The sequence below is a fragment of the Pinus tabuliformis genome, chromosome 1_1, assembly GCF_031772625.1.
Source record: "Pinus tabuliformis cultivar Carrire ecotype Pingquan chromosome 1_1, CPIR1, whole genome shotgun sequence".
In the NCBI taxonomy this organism is placed as follows: Eukaryota; Viridiplantae; Streptophyta; class Pinopsida; order Pinales; family Pinaceae; genus Pinus; species Pinus tabuliformis.
Genome location: NC_142297.1, coordinates 544,269,563 through 544,287,702, shown reverse-complemented (window position 1 = coordinate 544,287,702; position 18,140 = coordinate 544,269,563). Strand labels below are relative to the sequence as shown.

General features: G+C 40.1%; 1 protein-coding gene across 1 annotated transcript; it reads right to left on the bottom strand.

Moving 5' to 3' along the window:
* Nucleotides 1–753: 753 nt before the first annotated feature.
* On the bottom strand, nucleotides 754–2,142 carry LOC149214254 (uncharacterized). The gene has a single exon (XM_089389344.1). It carries the CDS (start codon nucleotides 2,140–2,142, stop codon nucleotides 754–756), a length of 1,389 nt encoding a protein of 462 aa, XP_089245470.1.
* Nucleotides 2,143–18,140: the final 15,998 nt, after the last annotated feature.

Below are 18,140 nucleotides of genomic sequence, written 5' to 3'. Positions count from 1 at the left end.
TCCAACAGTAGATATGGCATTTGCCATTGTTTATAACGTTGCCCGAGACCTTACAGTAGTCTTCCAGAACTTCTTTGAATTTAATTGCTGAATGAGGAGATGCAGCCCCCAGCAGTAATGTATCATCAGCGAAGAGGGCGTGATTGATGCTTTTTACCCCTCTTGCAATGCACAGGCCAATGATGTCTTGGTCTTGCTACTTTTTTTCTAGATAAAAGCTGAGGACAGAAGCCTGTAGGACAAATAGGAGGGGTGAAAGGGGGCACCCCTGCCTCAGCCCTCTAGAGGCTTTGAAAAACTCATCAGCCCTACTATTCACCAAGGGGGCAATCCAAGGCTCCGAAATACAGGCTCTAATCCACTTGATGAAATTTTGACCGAACCCTAGTTTTTGCAACACATCAAACAAAAAACTATGTCTAACACGATCAAAAGCATTTGCTAGATCTAATTTAATAACCATACCTTTTTCCTTTCGGTGTAGGCTGGAATGAATCGCCTCTTGAACCAGAACGAAATTGTCCACCAGCTGCCTGCCATGTATAAATCCACCTTGATTATCCAGGATGATTTTGGGGAGGATTCTTTTCAACCTGTTAGCTATCACTTTGGTTATCACTTTGTACCCAATATTGCATAAGGAGATTGGGCGAAATCTGCTGAAAGAATTTGCTCCTTTTTCTTTGGGTATGAGGGTGAGAAATGCTGAATTTGTGCAGCCTCCAATCTTCTGACAGTCTTGGGACTTCTGAATCATTTTAAAGAACTCCTTTTCAACAATCTGCCAACAGGTCTGAAGAAATCTAGGCGTAAAACCATCCGGTCCCGGAGCTTATCGGGATCCATTGCGAAAAGGGCCTCCTTGACTTCCTTTTGCGTGATTTTGCCTTCAAGTGCTTGGTTCATTCTGGAGGTGATAAGTCTAGGGACAACGTCCAACAGAATATCGTTTTGATCAGCTCCTAAATCTTCCCTATACAGCTTTTCAAAGTGCTCTGAGGCTGCCCTTTTTATGCTGACAAAGTCCTTTAGTATGCAGTTGTCTTCTTTTATTTCAGTGATGGAATTGTGGCCTTTCCTAGCTTGGGCTTGTTTATGGAAAAAGGAGGAGTTTCTGTCACCAGATTTGAGCCAAAGACTCCTGGACTTGAGCCTCCAATATTCTTCTTCTGCCAGACAGGCCTTATGGAAACTTTGCTGAAGCTTGGCCTCCTTTTCCAACTCATCTTTAGTGATTTCAGCTGCTTCAAGATGGAGATGCTGGCTTTCTAGAGCAATTTGTATTTTTTTCCTTTCCGCAGCAGGGTTGGGCAGGGTCTTAGCCCAATTTTTCAGCGTGGCTTTAACCCTTCTGAGTTTTTCCTCCCAAACAAAAAAGGCGGATCCCTTGACTGGATCTTTCCAGTAGTCTCTAACCTTTTCCATGAAGTCTGTCTCTTTGGTCCAGAGAGAGCTGAATCTGAAAGGTATAGGCCCCAGATCCTTGGGGGTCAGCAGCTCTAGGCTAATGGGCTTGTGATCTGATACACTGCTGTGAAGAATGCGCATTCTAGCTTCTAGTCCAAGGAGTAGGAAGGAGCTTTGAACCAAAAATCTATCAAGTCTTGCTGCTATGTAACCCGGGCCAACTCTCTTATTTGACCAAGTGAACTTACCAGTAGTCGGCTTAATGTCTATCAGATCCCAATCTTGCATGAGGTCTTCCGCTAATTCTCTTGTCGGATCCCTGACGATACTGCCTCCTCTTTTTTCTGATGAGAGGAGGGTGAGGTTGAGGTCTCCGGCTATGATTGTATTCTCCAGATTCTCTAGATCTGCCAAGTTTTTGATGGAGTCCCAGCATAATTTTTTCTCACCTGCATTGTTAGGAACATATACATTGAACAGGCAAATAATTTCCTTAGATTCTAAATGCTGCATTTTTAAAAAGATCCAATGAGTGTTCAGGTACTCAGAGATTAATGAGAACTTATTAGGATTCCAGAGCGACCCAAGTCCTCCCGATGCTCCACGGGCAGAGGTTGCTTGCGCTCCATCTTTCTTCCAAAATTTTTTGCTTGCCTGGAGGAAGACTGAATCCTCCAATTTAGTCTCCTGGATGAGAAGGATGTCCGGGGCTTCCAGTCTTATTAAACTACTCATTGCTTCTTCCTTGGCTTTAGTGCCCATTCCCCTACAATTCCAGGAGACTATCTTCATCATTTACTTTTGCTGTGATGAGCTCCCTTGGAGCTCTGGGTTTGGATCCTCTTCATCTTCGGGGTTTTTGCTAGGAGTTTCTCTAGCGTTGGCTGGCTGCCCTGAAGCTTGTCCTTATAAGTTTCTTGTTCTCTTTTTTCCTTTGCTGACATGCGTCCTCTTGTAGATCTTCTAGGAGAAGACTGTGATTCACCTATTTCCCCTTCTTCCTCCGATTCCTCAGACTCTTGGGTTTCCTCTTCTTCTTCTGATATCCTCCCTTTGGATCTCTCTGGTACACTTTTGGAGGGGGAGGCTTTAGCTGGAGAGTTCTCCTTTGGGATTTTTGTCTCCTGCGTGATCATGATTTCAGATCCAAGGATCTCAAATTTGTTCCCTTGGCTTTCCATGGACGATTTCTGAGCAGGGCCCGCTTGGGGGGCTTTCGCATTTGCATTTGCACTCTTCTTGTGTGAAGTTTTGGAACGCTTTGCCTGATTCCATCCTTCTTCCTTCCCTTTTTCTTCCACCCCTTTGGACGGGCAATCTCTGGCGAAGTGTCTGTAGACGTGGCACTTCCGGCATTTGAACGACAGCTGTTCATAGTCCAGTTTTTGTACATGAGTCCAGGGACCTACAACTATTTTGATGGCTTCTGGTAGTCCGACCTCCAGATCTACCTCCACACAAATTCTGGCATAGTCGTACTGATCTTTGCTGTTGGCCTTGTCTATAAATTTCCCAAGAGTGTTTCCTATATGTTTCAGAGAGTCCCAGTTCCAGCAGTGAACGGGAAGGTTGGGGAGTCTTACCCACTGTTATGTACCTAGGGGGGATAATATGGGGTACCAAGGGAGGTACCTGTTGTGCCCTACAACAACCCCCATTTCATAACATTTTTATCACAAACAATTTACATATGAAATGGGTCCCTTTTAAAATTTTTAATTGGCATCAATAAACTTGTTCAAATAAGGTATGATAATTAAATGAATTCATGCAAAAAACCCTTGTTGAACAAATGATAAGCAATTTTTGGTTAAGTCCAAAAAAGTAATCGCAAGTTCGGTTGCCATCTTGGTTTTTCCCGATGCGATATCGCTATCGGCCATCGGCAATAGCCAATGCACACACAAAAGGGTACATACCTTTTCCCCGATGCGACGCGATATCGGCAATCGGCTATCGGCACGGCACTATGTCTTGTGAAAAATGTTTTAACACTCCGGCCCGATGCGATATCGCATATCGGCAATCGGTACAATTCTACGCATTTTCATAAGACGTTTATAGCCTTTCCCCGATGCGATATCGCTATCGGCATTCGCTAAAAGCAATTGATACACATTCAGGGGTTATGTTCGCGCGCCGAATGCGATATCGCAATCGGCGTTCGCTAAAGAACTTTCCCAAGTGATAACGCCACACACACACTTCCGATGCGATATGATGACGCTTAATGATGACCTCAGTTCCAAAAGGTGATTATTTCAAAGCATTAAAGTTATATTTAAAATCGATTTGACAAAATCACAGATTTCAAAATGCCGTTAAGTAAAGGGATAAGGTAATGCATGCGTATTTAAAGCTTTGCCCCTTCGAATTAACGAGCAATTATGATTAGACCTTTGAAAAAATCTATTACACGCTTTAAGGGGTCATTCGGTTTAATAACTTAAGTAATGGTCATTTATGAAGCTGCAGGCCGTAAAATCACCATCATTGCATCTACGGTGCCTTCTCAAATCATTAGATCCGCAGCCTCTTTTAGGAATAATCTCGCCACGCTTCAAATTATATATTTATCCCGTTATGGATTGTCATTGTTATTTCTTTGTTACGATTTCTCTTGCACTTGTGTAGAATTCGACTACCGAGAGAAGTCTGAATATGATGGGAAAGAAGTTCAAGAAGGTGGCAGGTTCTACTGCGACACCTGCCTCAGGCCAAGCTGCTACAGCTTCAAGGAAAGGCTTAATCTCAGATACTACATGCACTGGTCTTACTGGTAGTACATGGCAAGGGACATACAATTTGCTAGAAGGAGAACAACCAGAAGCGACAGTAATGGAGGCAAGTGCGGATGAACTAAGAAAGTCTGAGGCAACTCTTAAAGATTTGGCTGATTCTTTTCTGCACAGAATAGCAGCCAGGGAACAAGTCTTGCCTTATACTGATGTGGTACGTTGGGCAATTGAAGAAATTCCTCTCACTAATAGAACCTTCGTTTCTAAGGATGGAAGGATTTTCGGCTCCTTCAAGCCTGACGACTTGAGACGAATGTATCATTTGCCCAATCCCGAGCAAGTTTATAACAGAGCATTTGTGGAGAAATTCGCCAGAGAGAATGAATCACCAGCCGAACCTCTCCGAGATTGGAGGCAAAATCCAGCAAAACACAAGCAGGATATGTCGGGTAAGTACTCCAATGCCTCTTTGGCTTCACCTTACTGCTATGCTGGAATTATGATGTGTAGATTGTGGGGATTTCATGATTCTGCAAATATCCATGTTGATATGGTTCCCTTAATGGAAGCGGCCGTTAATAGTATAATTATGGATTGGGCCACTATCCTGTCTGATAAGTTGGTCTTAGCTATTCGTGAGTTTAGGGCCAAAACCAGAGTCACTGAGAGAAAAATCCCACCTTTTTATTACTCTGCATACATTATGGATGCCCTTTGTTTTAATTCTGAGTTTCCTGTCCTTGGTTGGAGATGGACAACCCATGACCCAACACCTATTCATTTGTATCATCGTAAATTGTGGAAACCCTCTCACAAAGACCATTTGTACCAAATTTGCAATGGTTTTATGGTTCCTGTTCACTATTCTATTTTTGACAGACCTATCCCTAGGATTTCCTATGAAGCCTCTTTTGACCTACCAGCCGTAGCCCATTGGTTCGGCGAAGAATGTTTTTCTTATATCAGAGTTTTTGGAAGCAAGGCCAGGCCACATGTTCTCCCCTTATACATGCCAGACAAATTGCTAGCCCGGGAAATCTCCTATCAGATCATGTCTGAAGGTGTTACCCAAACTCTCAAAGAGGAGAAGAAGAGAGGATGGCCATCGTTTCCTTTAAGAATTGGAGTTTATACGCTGTTAAATTATAAGCATGCAGAAAAGGAAGCAGCAAAACTCCAAATGCTATCTCTAGTTTCTATTCCCAACAGACTCTATGACCCGAAAAAGACTGCTTTCATTGCCTTGGAACAGGCTAAGCTGACAAAGGTTGTTCACCAAGAAGACCAGTTTGACGACCTGTTCATGGGTGCTGATTCAATAAGCCAAGTCAAACAACTTGCTGCGATGAGATATGAAGATATGAAATTAACTGAATTTAATAAACTTAGAAAGCAAAGGTTGCAAACTTTGCCTCTAAAGTTATTATCTACAACCCCAACTTCATCCTCAAGCGAGCCTGATCAACCAGAAATAAATTCACCTCCCGTTACAATTAGAGAACAGGAGGAAAGTCAAAGAAAGCTGCAGGCAGAAAGTCATAGAAGAGAACAAATAGAAAGGCAGCAAAAAGCACAAAGGGAGATAGAAGAACAGAGACAGAGAGAAATAGAAGAACAGAGGAAACGAGAGGAAGAAGAAAAAATAAGGAAAGAACTGGAAGATAGGCAGAAAAAGGAATTGGAAGAACAGCAACGGAGAGTACAAGAGGAGCAACAGCGGGAGGCAAACGAAGAACAGCAGAGAATTGAAAAAGAAAAAGAACAGAGTAAGCAAATCTCTGTTGATACTGAATTGATTAAGGAATGGAATCAATTTGATTCCATTATAAGTGGTAAAGAAGCCTCTAAAGACTCAGATGCCTTAAAGACTCCCGATACTACTGTTTCTCCGGTTCTTGAAGGAACCAGCGGCCCACCCACAGTACAGAACGTTGAAGAAGTTACTCAGAATCCATCTGATCAAGTTGATCTTCAGGTAGAGGAAATTCCTCCTCTAGACATTTTCTACAGCCCTAAGCATAAAGCCGTTGTAAGACGCTCAAGGAAGAGGCGAAGGCTTGATCAACCTTCTGTCTCAAATGAGCAAACAGTCACGGGCAATGTCGTCTGGAAGGGAGAATTAAGTCCCTCTGAAGATTTAACAAAGCTGTCGCAATTTGCGGGAGCTTATTCAGCAGCAACCATTGACAAAGCATCCGAAGTGAGTCTTCTCTTGAAGACTAAAGAGCATGAGGTATATGCATTGCAAGCAGAAGTGATAGAGGCAAAGAATAAGGCGACACATGCAGAAGAACAATTGCTGGCTCAACAACAAGAGAATCATTTGTTAACCCAGCAAATTGAAAAACTAAGGATAGACCAAAGTGACATTAAAGCACGAGAATTGGCAGAGGCATTATCACAGTTGGAGGCATCAAATGAGCTGTTAATGAAATCTAAAGAGGATCAAATAGTTCAGCTCTCAGCACAGCTTGAAGGTATCAAAGGTGCCAAGAGTATTGAAGATTTCAGAGCAGAGGCAACTCTGATAAATGGCGCTTTGATATCTCAGATCAGACTTTTGTGCCAACAGCTAGTTGAAGCTGAGTCACTTTGTGATATATCTACAGCAGTATGTGGGCAAATCGAGAAAGCCAGGACTAACTTGGATCAGGCCGAAGATGAAATAATAGAATATATGGAATGGCAAGATACTCCAGAAGGGCAAGCTGCTAATTTAGCCCGAATCAGTGAAACATACAAGAACATACTTTTCATGGAATGGGAAACACAGGTAATGAAGGCAGAGAGGGCATCATCCAGGTGCAAAACAATTTCCAAAAACATGATCAATATAGTCAATGATACATTGTATCTGGCTAACATGATTTCACAATGCACACCTGGAAACATAACAACCGCGAATATGCTGGAGCACAAGAATTATCTTAAGCTGGAAGAACAAGGGCGGTTAATCGCTGGAGTGAATACCTTGACCTCCGATGCATACTGGCTTTTCCTGATTAAACCACATTCTCAAAGGTCGGCTCTTAACTGCCTAACCGACGCTCTCCGATACCTGATCACCGATTTCCAAGATGCCACATATGATGCACAGCTGACTTCTCGCCTCAATACTCCACCAGAAGTAGAGCCAATGCTGGCGATATGTCAGCGAAAGAGTAAAGGCAAAGAGACAGCTGACTGAAGCATCGCCGCCGACTGCCGAATCACCCAAATGCAAAATGATATTTGTTGATGCCGATTTCTTAGTTTTCAGTTTTTAGATATTTAGTAGTTAGATTAGCATAGTATTTATAGACCCTTTCATTGTTTTGGAAAGGGTCGTAAAATTTTGTAAAAGACTAAAAGGCTGAAGTTTGCACTATTGTGCTTCAGTCTATATTCTTTTTTGAAACTCGACCACTGGTCCTTAATTTTACTTGGAATGCTGTTTAAGTAAATTGTGCACTATTGTCGTTTGCTTGGAATGCTTTCTGGTTGGAAGGAAGGACTGCGACATAGCGATTAATATATTGGATTGATCAAACAGCTTGCATGGTACTATTATCTGTATCTGTTCTCTTTTCAGTTATATGAATTGCTGTGTTATTACTTTGCTATTATTGAATACATGTATGTAATACAACAACAAGTCTGCATTTCATATCACTATTGAATGTTTTGTGATTTGTTATCTTTCACTCATGTATGTATCAATGATATAAATGACTGAGTGCAGTAATTCGCTATTATAGCTCTGCGTAACTACTTACGCAGAGCAATCTCAAATGATTAAACATCTATGCTTGTTGTTAGTGTCATCTATATGCCTGTCATTAAGCATAGTTTATCAAACGCTGTACTGTCTGAATTGATAAGTCCCGGGATTAGCTTATAGTTTTTGTATTTCTTTTATAGTTTAGTTATTTGTTTATTATCATTTCATATCTTAAATCATCCATCCATCCCGTTCACTTATAATCTTTGGGAAACTGGTCCCGTTATCCCCAGTCGGAGCCACTATTCCAAACGGAAAAGGAGCTGCACTAAGTTCCGGACCGGGTGGTTTCCCCGATGTTGTTGCAACGAATTTCGGGGCCTCAACATTTTTGGCGCTAGAAGGAGGGCCATCAACTGTGAATGGCAAGCAGGTCCAAGTCCACAAACCATTCTAAGAGTAATTCCCCCTCCAAACCATCTTCTCCTTCTCAATCACATGCTGGTTCTCCAGCACATGATCAAGAAAAAGAAGAATCAACCACCACTGCTCACACCCATAATATTTCAGAACATTTAAGTCTTGAATCCCCTGAAGTTCAGTCTCTTATCCATAAACTTCAGAGCTTCTCGATTTCACCTCAGAAATCTGAAGTATCACAAAGCAGTGTGACCTCGCAGTTAAACTTATCTCATCCACTTACCAGACTTCAGAGCGAAAAACTTGGTATTGAACCTACTGAGTTCCCTTTACCCAAAAAGAAAAGGGCTAAGAAGATCATTGAAGTATCTGATAGTGAAGATATTTCTTCCATATCTTTCATCTCAACTCCTCCTCTGCGAAGTCAATCATCCACTCCCCCATTACACATTGTTGTCCATCAAGGAATAAGTACTACAGCATCTCAAGCTACTCTCTCTCTAACAACTTCTTCTCCTCAGTCATCTGGAATACCAATAGTAGTAACAACTAATATCACCAGCATAATGGCAGATCCATGGACTCAGCCAGGTGCAGTCAATATGCCCGGACCATTACATGATCTACCTGATGCTTCAGAAAAATGGTTACCTAAATTTAATCCAGATAACGGAACACAAGCTGAAGAACATATTAACAATTTCATGTTAGCAATTAACTTGAAAGGAGTGACAGAACAAGATGTTGTTGTAAGACTTTTTCCTTATACTCTGCAAGGATCGGCAGGATCCTGGTACTTCTCATTACCTTCTGGTTCTATTACCAGCTGGGCTATCTGCCAAGAGCAATTTCTTGTCAAATATGGAGATGACAGGTCTCTGGCGACTCTAATAAACGACCTCTCCAATTTGAGAATAGAACATAGAGAACCAGTAAAAGAGTTTAATGCCCGATTCAATAAACTCTTAAATAAAATCCCCACTGCTTCTAAGCCAAGTGAACAAATCAGAAGCGAATGGTACATTACTGCTCTCCCTTCCAACATAGCTATTTTTGTTGACAGGGCTGGCAAACCTACCTTAGCCGAGAATATGAAAGAAGCACTTGCCGTCGAAAAACGGATAAATGCTCTAGAAAAGAAAGCAGTTTTGGAGGATAGAAAATCTAAAAAAGTTTCATTTCAAGAAGATTCCAAGAAGAAAACCCCAAAAGACCCATATGACATGGAGGGTTTACAAAAGGTCCTTAAAACATTGTCTAATGAAATGGTCGAAATTAAAAAACAGGTGGCTGAAACTTCAACCAAAAGACCATTTAGAACTTTTAAGAAAACAGAAACAAAGCCACCCAATGTTATATCTAATGCAGATTCTGAACAGGAAGATGAAGAAGAGGAATCATCCTCACAGACAGATGATGAAGAAGAAGTAGTTGAGTGCCATGGTATGTGGGATTTCATACTCCCAAATTCTGACACTGAGAATCAAGAAGAAGCTTTTCCTGTTACTACAAGAAGTAAAATCGCTTCTGAACCTACTCAAACAACTACAAAAAAGAGGAGTGCAGGTGCTGCCACACCAAAAGAAAAAGTTCTCCCGAAGAAATCTCCGGTAGCAGCCCCTCAAAACCAGCCTCCAATTTCTAATTCTCCTTCAACATCCAAAACACTAGTGGTATCTGACCATATGGAGTATAATATTGTCGATGACATGAAAAAGACCAAGGCAAACATAACCATGTTTGAACTAGGTAAATTAAAACATCAGCAAAAATTGCTCCTAAGGGAATTTAACGCTATTCCCTCTTCCCCTCTTCCCAGTTCAAAAGCTGCTAATGATTCAGGACAACCCCCTCCAGATATGGTCGAGGCTACCGATTCGGTTCTGATTGGAGATAGATCCAATTCTCATACCCCACCTTTCTTGCTCACCTATGAAATCTATAATCGAAATCTGCATAACTGTTTAATTGATTCTGGGGCTTCATCCAATATTATGCCAGCTTCAGTTTGTTCTAAGCTGAACATAGAACCCCAGAAGTCAGCCATCCACATTGTACAGTTAGACAGAACCAAAGTACAGGTCATAGGAGAGATTAATTCCGTGACTATCAGGTTGTCTGCTGATCCCAGAATAGTACAGAGAATAGACAATTTGATAGCCGACATACCTGAATTCTACGGTTTAATTTTGAGCAGAGACTGGTCTGAGAAACTGCATGGATATATTTCCACGGATTGGTCACATATGTGGCTCCCCTACAAGGGTAAGCCAAATCAAATAAGGATCGACCGTGAGAAGCATATGACTCATACAGTAACAGATTTCGAACAAGAAAACCAGCCGGTGGCTTTCAACAATAACATTTTGGGAAATTATTCTTCACAGTCATTCTTTGGCAATTTTGTTGCCCAATCTTCCCCTTTTCAAGTTAATCATTGTACATCTCAAGTAGAAAATTTTTCACAATCAAATTTATCCAAATGCTTTAATGTAGATCAAAAGGATGTAAATATTTCTGATTCTCCTTTATTTTGGTCTTTGTATTTTGATGGCTCTAAGTCCAGCGAGGGCTCAGGAGCTGGTTGCATTTTGGTTAGTCCAAAAGGCGAAAAGACAATGCTTTCTTGTAGATTAGAATTTGAATGCACCAACAATACAACCGAATACGAAGCACTACTGCAGGGATTATATAAGGCAATTGACCTTAAAGTCCAATATTTAAAAGTATTCGGCGATAGTGAGATCATTGTTAAACAGGTAAGGAATACAATTCATTGCCTCTCAAGCCACCTTAAGCATTATCAAACGCTAGTGCAAGATCTCACTTCGCATTTCTCAGCATTCAATATTTTTTCAATCCCAAGATCGCAAAATTCAACAGCTGATTTGCTAGCCAACGTAGCTTCCAAACTCCTCCCTTCCGAAGACTATAGTCTTGATAGATTTTCTGTAGAGTTAATTTTTAGACCTTCAGTTCCTGATAACATCACTAACTGGAGGGTTTTCAACCATGACGAGGATATTTTGCAATTTTTGACCTCTGAAAAGTCCTATGACAATCAAGTCATTGAAGAGGATGAGCATGATTCTCAAATGAAGCAAACATCTCAAGATAACGTTATTCCTAAACCTGTGGTAAAGCTTGAAGACCTTTATGACATCAAAGATAGGTTTAAACCTGTAATTAATGCTAAACTCCAGAGCTCTACTCTTAGGTTTGAATTGATTAATTTAGGAACGGCTCAAACTCCTCAAAATATAAATTTAGGATTAGGACTTTCTACAATAGAAAAGGAAGCATTTATCAAACTTTTAAGAAAAAACAAACAAGTTTTTGCTTGGAAGTATGATGACCTTAAGACATATGATACATCTATCATACAACACACTATTCCTATGCTTCCCGATCAAAAACCAATCCAGCAGAAGTTAAGAAAAATCCATCCAAATTTGGAGAGCCAGATAAAGTCGGAACTTAATAAGCTTTTAAAAGCTAAGATTATCTTCCCTGTCCGACACTCAAACTGGGTCTCCAATATGGTACCCGTCAGGAAGAAAAACGGCGACATCAGAATCTGTATTGATTTCAGAAATTTAAATAAGGCAAGCTTAAAAGATAACTTCCCTCTGCCTACCATGGAGCAAATCCTTCAATCGGTAGCAGGTTCTGAATTGATGTCTTTTCTTGATGGTTTCTCAGGATACAATCAAGTGCTGGTCCACCCTGATGACCAATTAAAAACTACATTCAGAACAAAATGGGGAACTTACGCATACCAAAAGATGCCTTTCGGACTCATAAATGCAGGAGCGACATTTCAAAGAGCTATGGATACAGCCTTTAGAGGGTTAATTAACCGAACAGTAGTTGTCTACCTCGATGACATTACTGTATATTCTAAAAAGAGATATAATCACTTGCATGATTTAAATCAGATTTTTCAACGATGCAAAACATATGGTATTTCTCTTAATCCGAAAAAGTCTTTCTTCGCTCTCAACCAAGGCAAGCTCTTAGGGTTTATTGTATCTAAGGATGGCATTTATGTAGATCCTGAGCGAATTAAAGAAATTTCTGAAATTCCTTTTCCACACAATAAAAAATCGATGCAGTCGTTTTTAGGACAAATTAATTTCGTTAAGCGATTTGTTCCAGATTTTTCACAGATTGTACTACCACTGCAAAAGATGATTAAAAAGAATTCAACCTTCAGATGGGGACTAGAAGAAAAGCAAGATTTTCATGATATTAAGCAATCCATAATCAATGTCCCAGCCCTGAATACTCCAAATCTTGCTAATCATTTTACATTATATACTATTGCTTCCGACTTATCTTACGCAGCAGTACTAACTCAGTTGAATGATGACAATTTGGAAGCGCCCATTTCGTTCTTCAGTTCTAACTTTCAAGGCGCCGAATTGAATTATTCCGAAATTGAGAAACAAGCTTTTGCTGTCTTTAAAGCAGTCAAACATTATCGACCCTTTCTTCTTAAAACCCATACTAAAGTAATAGTTCCTTTCTCCGCAGTTAGGCAACTATTAATTCAAAAGGAATTGGGAGAAAAGAGGGCAAATTGGGTCGCAGCCCTCCAAGAATATGATCTAGAAATAAAGCCAACAAAATTTGTTAAAGGTCAAGGTTTTTGCAGGATCTTAGCAGGAGCATCAAACATTCCTGAATCAGGTGATACAGAGCAAAACCAAGAAGTCAATCAGCTAAGTATACCGGATTCCGAATCTCAATATTCAGATTTAATCTTTTATTTAAAGAATGGTTATGCACCTACCAATTTGTCCTACAAGAATAAAAGAGCCATTAGATTGAAAGCTAAGAGTTTTTCTCTTATTAATGATGTGCTCTTCAGGAGAAACTATGATTCTGTATTACTAAGATGCCTTGAGAAACCTGAAGCTCAAAAGGTTTTGCAGGAGCTACACGATGGACCGGCAAGAGGACATTTTGGAGCTGATACTACAGCTCATAAAGTAATTCATGCTGGATATTACTGGCCTACTTTGTTTAAGGATGCTCATGAATATGTAAGGAAATGCATTAAGTGCCAAACTGCCAGTGGAAGACAACAAAAGCCAGCTTTCCCTTTACAACCAATCAACATTGAACAACCTTTTGAACAATGGGGATTGGACATCATTGGAGAAATAAATCCTTCATCTTCCAAGCAACACAAGTATATCCTTACAGCAACTGATTACTTTACAAAGTGGGTAGAAGCAGTTCCATTAAAGACAACAAACTCGGAAGCAATCATCGAATTTATAGATCAGTTCATCGTAACCAGGTTTGGTGTCCCAAACGCTCTTGTCTTTGATAATGCTTCTTACTTCTTAGGCAATGCAATGATTGATTTCGCTATCAAAAGAGGATTCAAATTAAAGTATTCTGCCAACTATTACCCCCAGGGTAACGGCCTAGCAGAATCAACTAATAAAAATCTAATCAAAATCATTAAGCGAACAATTGAAGAGAATCATAAGAACTGGCATAAATCCTTGGTATTTGCATTATGGGCCGATAGAATTACACAGAAAGCTTCCATAGGGACCTCTCCGTTTAATCTTGTTTATGGAAAAGAAGCAGTCGTACCAACCAATCTTCTTCTCCCATCTTTAGCCCTAGTGCAATTTATAGACGAAACTCCTTCTTCTTCTATACAGTTTAGACATGATCAAATACTCAAACTTGAAGAAGAAAGGGATAAAGCCAAGGTTACACATGCAAGACATCAGCAAGTCATTAAAGCAGCTTTCGATCTAGCCTCATCCAGCCCTAGACAATTTGAAGTCGGAGATCTAGTCCTGAAATGGGACAAAGCCCATGAAGATAAAGGTAAACATTCCAAATTCCAAAAACTGTGGCTAGGACCATTTCAGATCTGTGAAAAAGTAGGCCATTCCACATTCATACTTCAAAATCTATCAGGGGTGAGAGATTCTCTCCCTGTCAATGGCCTAATTCTGAAGAAATTCTTTAACTGAGGAGGTAACCCCTTCTCTTCGTAGCTTATTAGTTTTTCCTAGTTTGTAGGATTTGTAGGAATAAGAATGTGGGACATTCCCATTGACCTTTCGCTGTAAACAAAAGCTGTCTCGCCATAATAATATTAATATTTACTTTTTAAAAATAGCATCCTGAACCGAGAGAGATCATTTCTAGGAAATTAGATATCTTTTTATTCTGAGCATTACAGACTCACCTTTGTAAACTTCACTCTGAACGAAGTTCTTTGAATCATCTTGAGTGGTTGAAATTAGTCCCCAAAGGTTATCTATACGAAAATAGGAGCTAATTCATCTTCAGCATCTTCAACTCTTAAACCTGTCATCCATTTATTCTTAATAAGATAATTGTTCATCCCATTCACCAACAGTTTTGATTACTCAGAGTGTAATTCTAAAATATAAAAGATTAAAGATAAGAGGTCTTATCACAAGCCTGCTTACCATGTTCATAGGAAAATAATTTAACTGACATTACCAAAACTGCATACCAAACAGGGTAATGGCTTGAAATCTCAAGACAAGGGGTCTCATCACGAGCCAGCTTGTTCAGTTTAAATTACTACCCGTGAATGGCATTGTCATCCATCTGGCCACCAAACCAGGACAATGGCTTTTATCTTAAGAAAAAAGAAATTGAAATTCAAAAAATACGAGAATATCTTTTGAATTCATTCTGTTTAGTCACACTCTAAGGTGAATGGAACAATGGACAACAACATGGTTAAAAGGTAACCCTGCTGAGACTATGAATGTTTGCTGGCAGCAGAGGCTCTACCTGTGACAGAGGAGTTTATTTTAAAAAAGCTGATATGGAAAAGTTTTCTATTTTTACTTTTACAAACCAATAAGGACTTATTTTAATACTCAAAGTGCATTTATAAAAAGAGGAAGTTAAATGAAGAAACCTGTTTTATTTAGAATCAATAGATATCTAGTTATATTAGAAATTTCCTTTCTTTTATAAAGATTCTATTTAAGAAAGTGTAAGTATAAATGTTAGATCAGAGATAACTGGTTCTGCCAGCGAATCGCCAATTGTTGTGCCCTACAACAACCCCCATTTCATAACATTTTTATCACAAACAATTTACATATGAAATGGGTCCCTTTTAAAATTTTTAATTGGCATCAATAAACTTGTTCAAATAAGGTATGATAATTAAATGAATTCATGCAAAAAACCCTTGTTGAACAAATGATAAGCAATTTTTGGTTAAGTCCAAAAAAGTAATCGCAAGTTCGGTTGCCATCTTGGTTTTTCCCGATGCGATATCGCTATCGGCCATCGGCAATAGCCAATGCACACACAAAAGGGTACATACCTTTTCCCCGATGCGACGCGATATCGGCAATCGGCTATCGGCACGGCACTATGTCTTGTGAAAAATGTTTTAACACTCCGGCCCGATGCGATATCGCATATCGGCAATCGGTACAATTCTACGCATTTTCATAAGACGTTTATAGCCTTTCCCCGATGCAATATCGCTATCGGCATTCGCTAAAAGCAATTGATACACATTCAGGGGTTATGTTCGCGCGCCGAATGCGATATCGCAATCGGCGTTCGCTAAAGAACTTTCCCAAGTGATAACGCCACACACACACTTCCGATGCGATATGATGACGCTTAATGATGATCTCAGTTCCAAAAGGTGATTATTTCAAAGCATTAAAGTTATATTTAAAATCGATTTGACAAAATCACAGATTTCAAAATGCCGTTAAGTAAAGGGATAAGGTAATGCATGCGTATTTAAAGCTTTGCCCCTTCGAATTAACGAGCAATTACGATTAGACCTTTGAAAAAATCTATTACACGCTTTAAGGAGTCATTCGGTTTAATAACTTAAGTAATGGTCATTTATGAAGCTGCAGGCCGTAAAATCACCATCATTGCATCTACGGTGCCTTCTCAAATCATTAGATCCGCAGCCTCTTTTAGGAATAATCTCGCCACGCTTCAAATTATATATTTATCCCGTTATGGATTGTCATTGTTATTTCTTTGTTACGATTTCTCTTGCACTTGTGTAGAATTCGACTACCGAGAGAAGTCTGAATATGATGGGAAAGAAGTTCAAGAAGGTGGCAGGTTCTACTGCGACACCTGCCTCAGGCCAAGCTGCTACAGCTTCAAGGAAAGGCTTAATCTCAGATACTACATGCACTGGTCTTACTGGTAGTACATGGCAAGGGACATACAATTTGCTAGAAGGAGAACAACCAGAAGCGACAGTAATGGAGGCAAGTGCGGATGAACTAAGAAAGTCTGAGGCAACTCTTAAAGATTTGGCTGATTCTTTTCTGCACAGAATAGCAGCCAGGGAACAAGTCTTGCCTTATACTGATGTGGTACGTTGGGCAATTGAAGAAATTCCTCTCACTAATAGAACCTTCGTTTCTAAGGATGGAAGGATTTTCGGCTCCTTCAAGCCTGACGACTTGAGACGAATGTATCATTTGCCCAATCCCGAGCAAGTTTATAACAGAGCATTTGTGGAGAAATTCGCCAGAGAGAATGAATCACCAGCCGAACCTCTCCGAGATTGGAGGCAAAATCCAGCAAAACACAAGCAGGATATGTCGGGTAAGTACTCCAATGCCTCTTTGGCTTCACCTTACTGCTATGCTGGAATTATGATGTGTAGATTGTGGGGATTTCATGATTCTGCAAATATCCATGTTGATATGGTTCCCTTAATGGAAGCGGCCGTTAATAGTATAATTATGGATTGGGCCACTATCCTGTCTGATAAGTTGGTCTTAGCTATTCGTGAGTTTAGGGCCAAAACCAGAGTCACTGAGAGAAAAATCCCACCTTTTTATTACTCTGCATACATTATGGATGCCCTTTGTTTTAATTCTGAGTTTCCTGTCCTTGGTTGGAGATGGACAACCCATGACCCAACACCTATTCATTTGTATCATCGTAAATTGTGGAAACCCTCTCACAAAGACCATTTGTACCAAATTTGCAATGGTTTTATGGTTCCCGTTCACTATTCTATTTTTGACAGACCTATCCCTAGGATTTCCTATGAAGCCTCTTTTGACCTACCAGCCGTAGCCCATTGGTTCGGCGAAGAATGTTTTTCTTATATCAGAGTTTTTGGAAGCAAGGCCAGGCCACATGTTCTCCCCTTATACATGCCAGACAAATTGCTAGCCCGGGAAATCTCCTATCAGATCATGTCTGAAGGTGTTACCCAAACTCTCAAAGAGGAGAAGAAGAGAGGATGGCCATCGTTTCCTTTAAGAATTGGAGTTTATACGCTGTTAAATTATAAGCATGCAGAAAAGGAAGCAGCAAAACTCCAAATGCTATCTCTAGTTTCTATTCCCAACAGACTCTATGACCCGAAAAAGACTGCTTTCATTGCCTTGGAACAGGCTAAGCTGACAAAGGTTGTTCACCAAGAAGACCAGTTTGACGACCTGTTCATGGGTGCTGATTCAATAAGCCAAGTCGAACAACTTGCTGCGATGAGATATGAAGATATGGAATTAACTGAATTTAATAAACTTAGAAAGAAAAGGTTGCAAACTTTGCCTCTAAAGTTATTATCTACAACCCCAACTTCATCCTCAAGCGAGCCTGATCAACCAGAAATAAATTCACCTCCCGTTACAATTAGAGAACAGGAGGAAAGTCAAAGAAAGCTGCAGGCAGAAAGTCATAGAAGAGAACAAATAGAAAGGCAGCAAAAAGCACAAAGGGAGATAGAAGAACAGAGACAGAGAGAAATAGAAGAACAGAGGAAACGAGAGGAAGAAGAAAAAATAAGGAAAGAACTGGAAGATAGGCAGAAAAAGGAATTGGAAGAACAGCAACGGAGAGTACAA

Coding starts and splice junctions, on each gene's coding strand:
- LOC149214254 (XM_089389344.1), bottom strand. CDS start 2,142: ATGAGTAGTTTAATAAGACTGGAAGCCCCGGACATCCTTCTCATCCAG.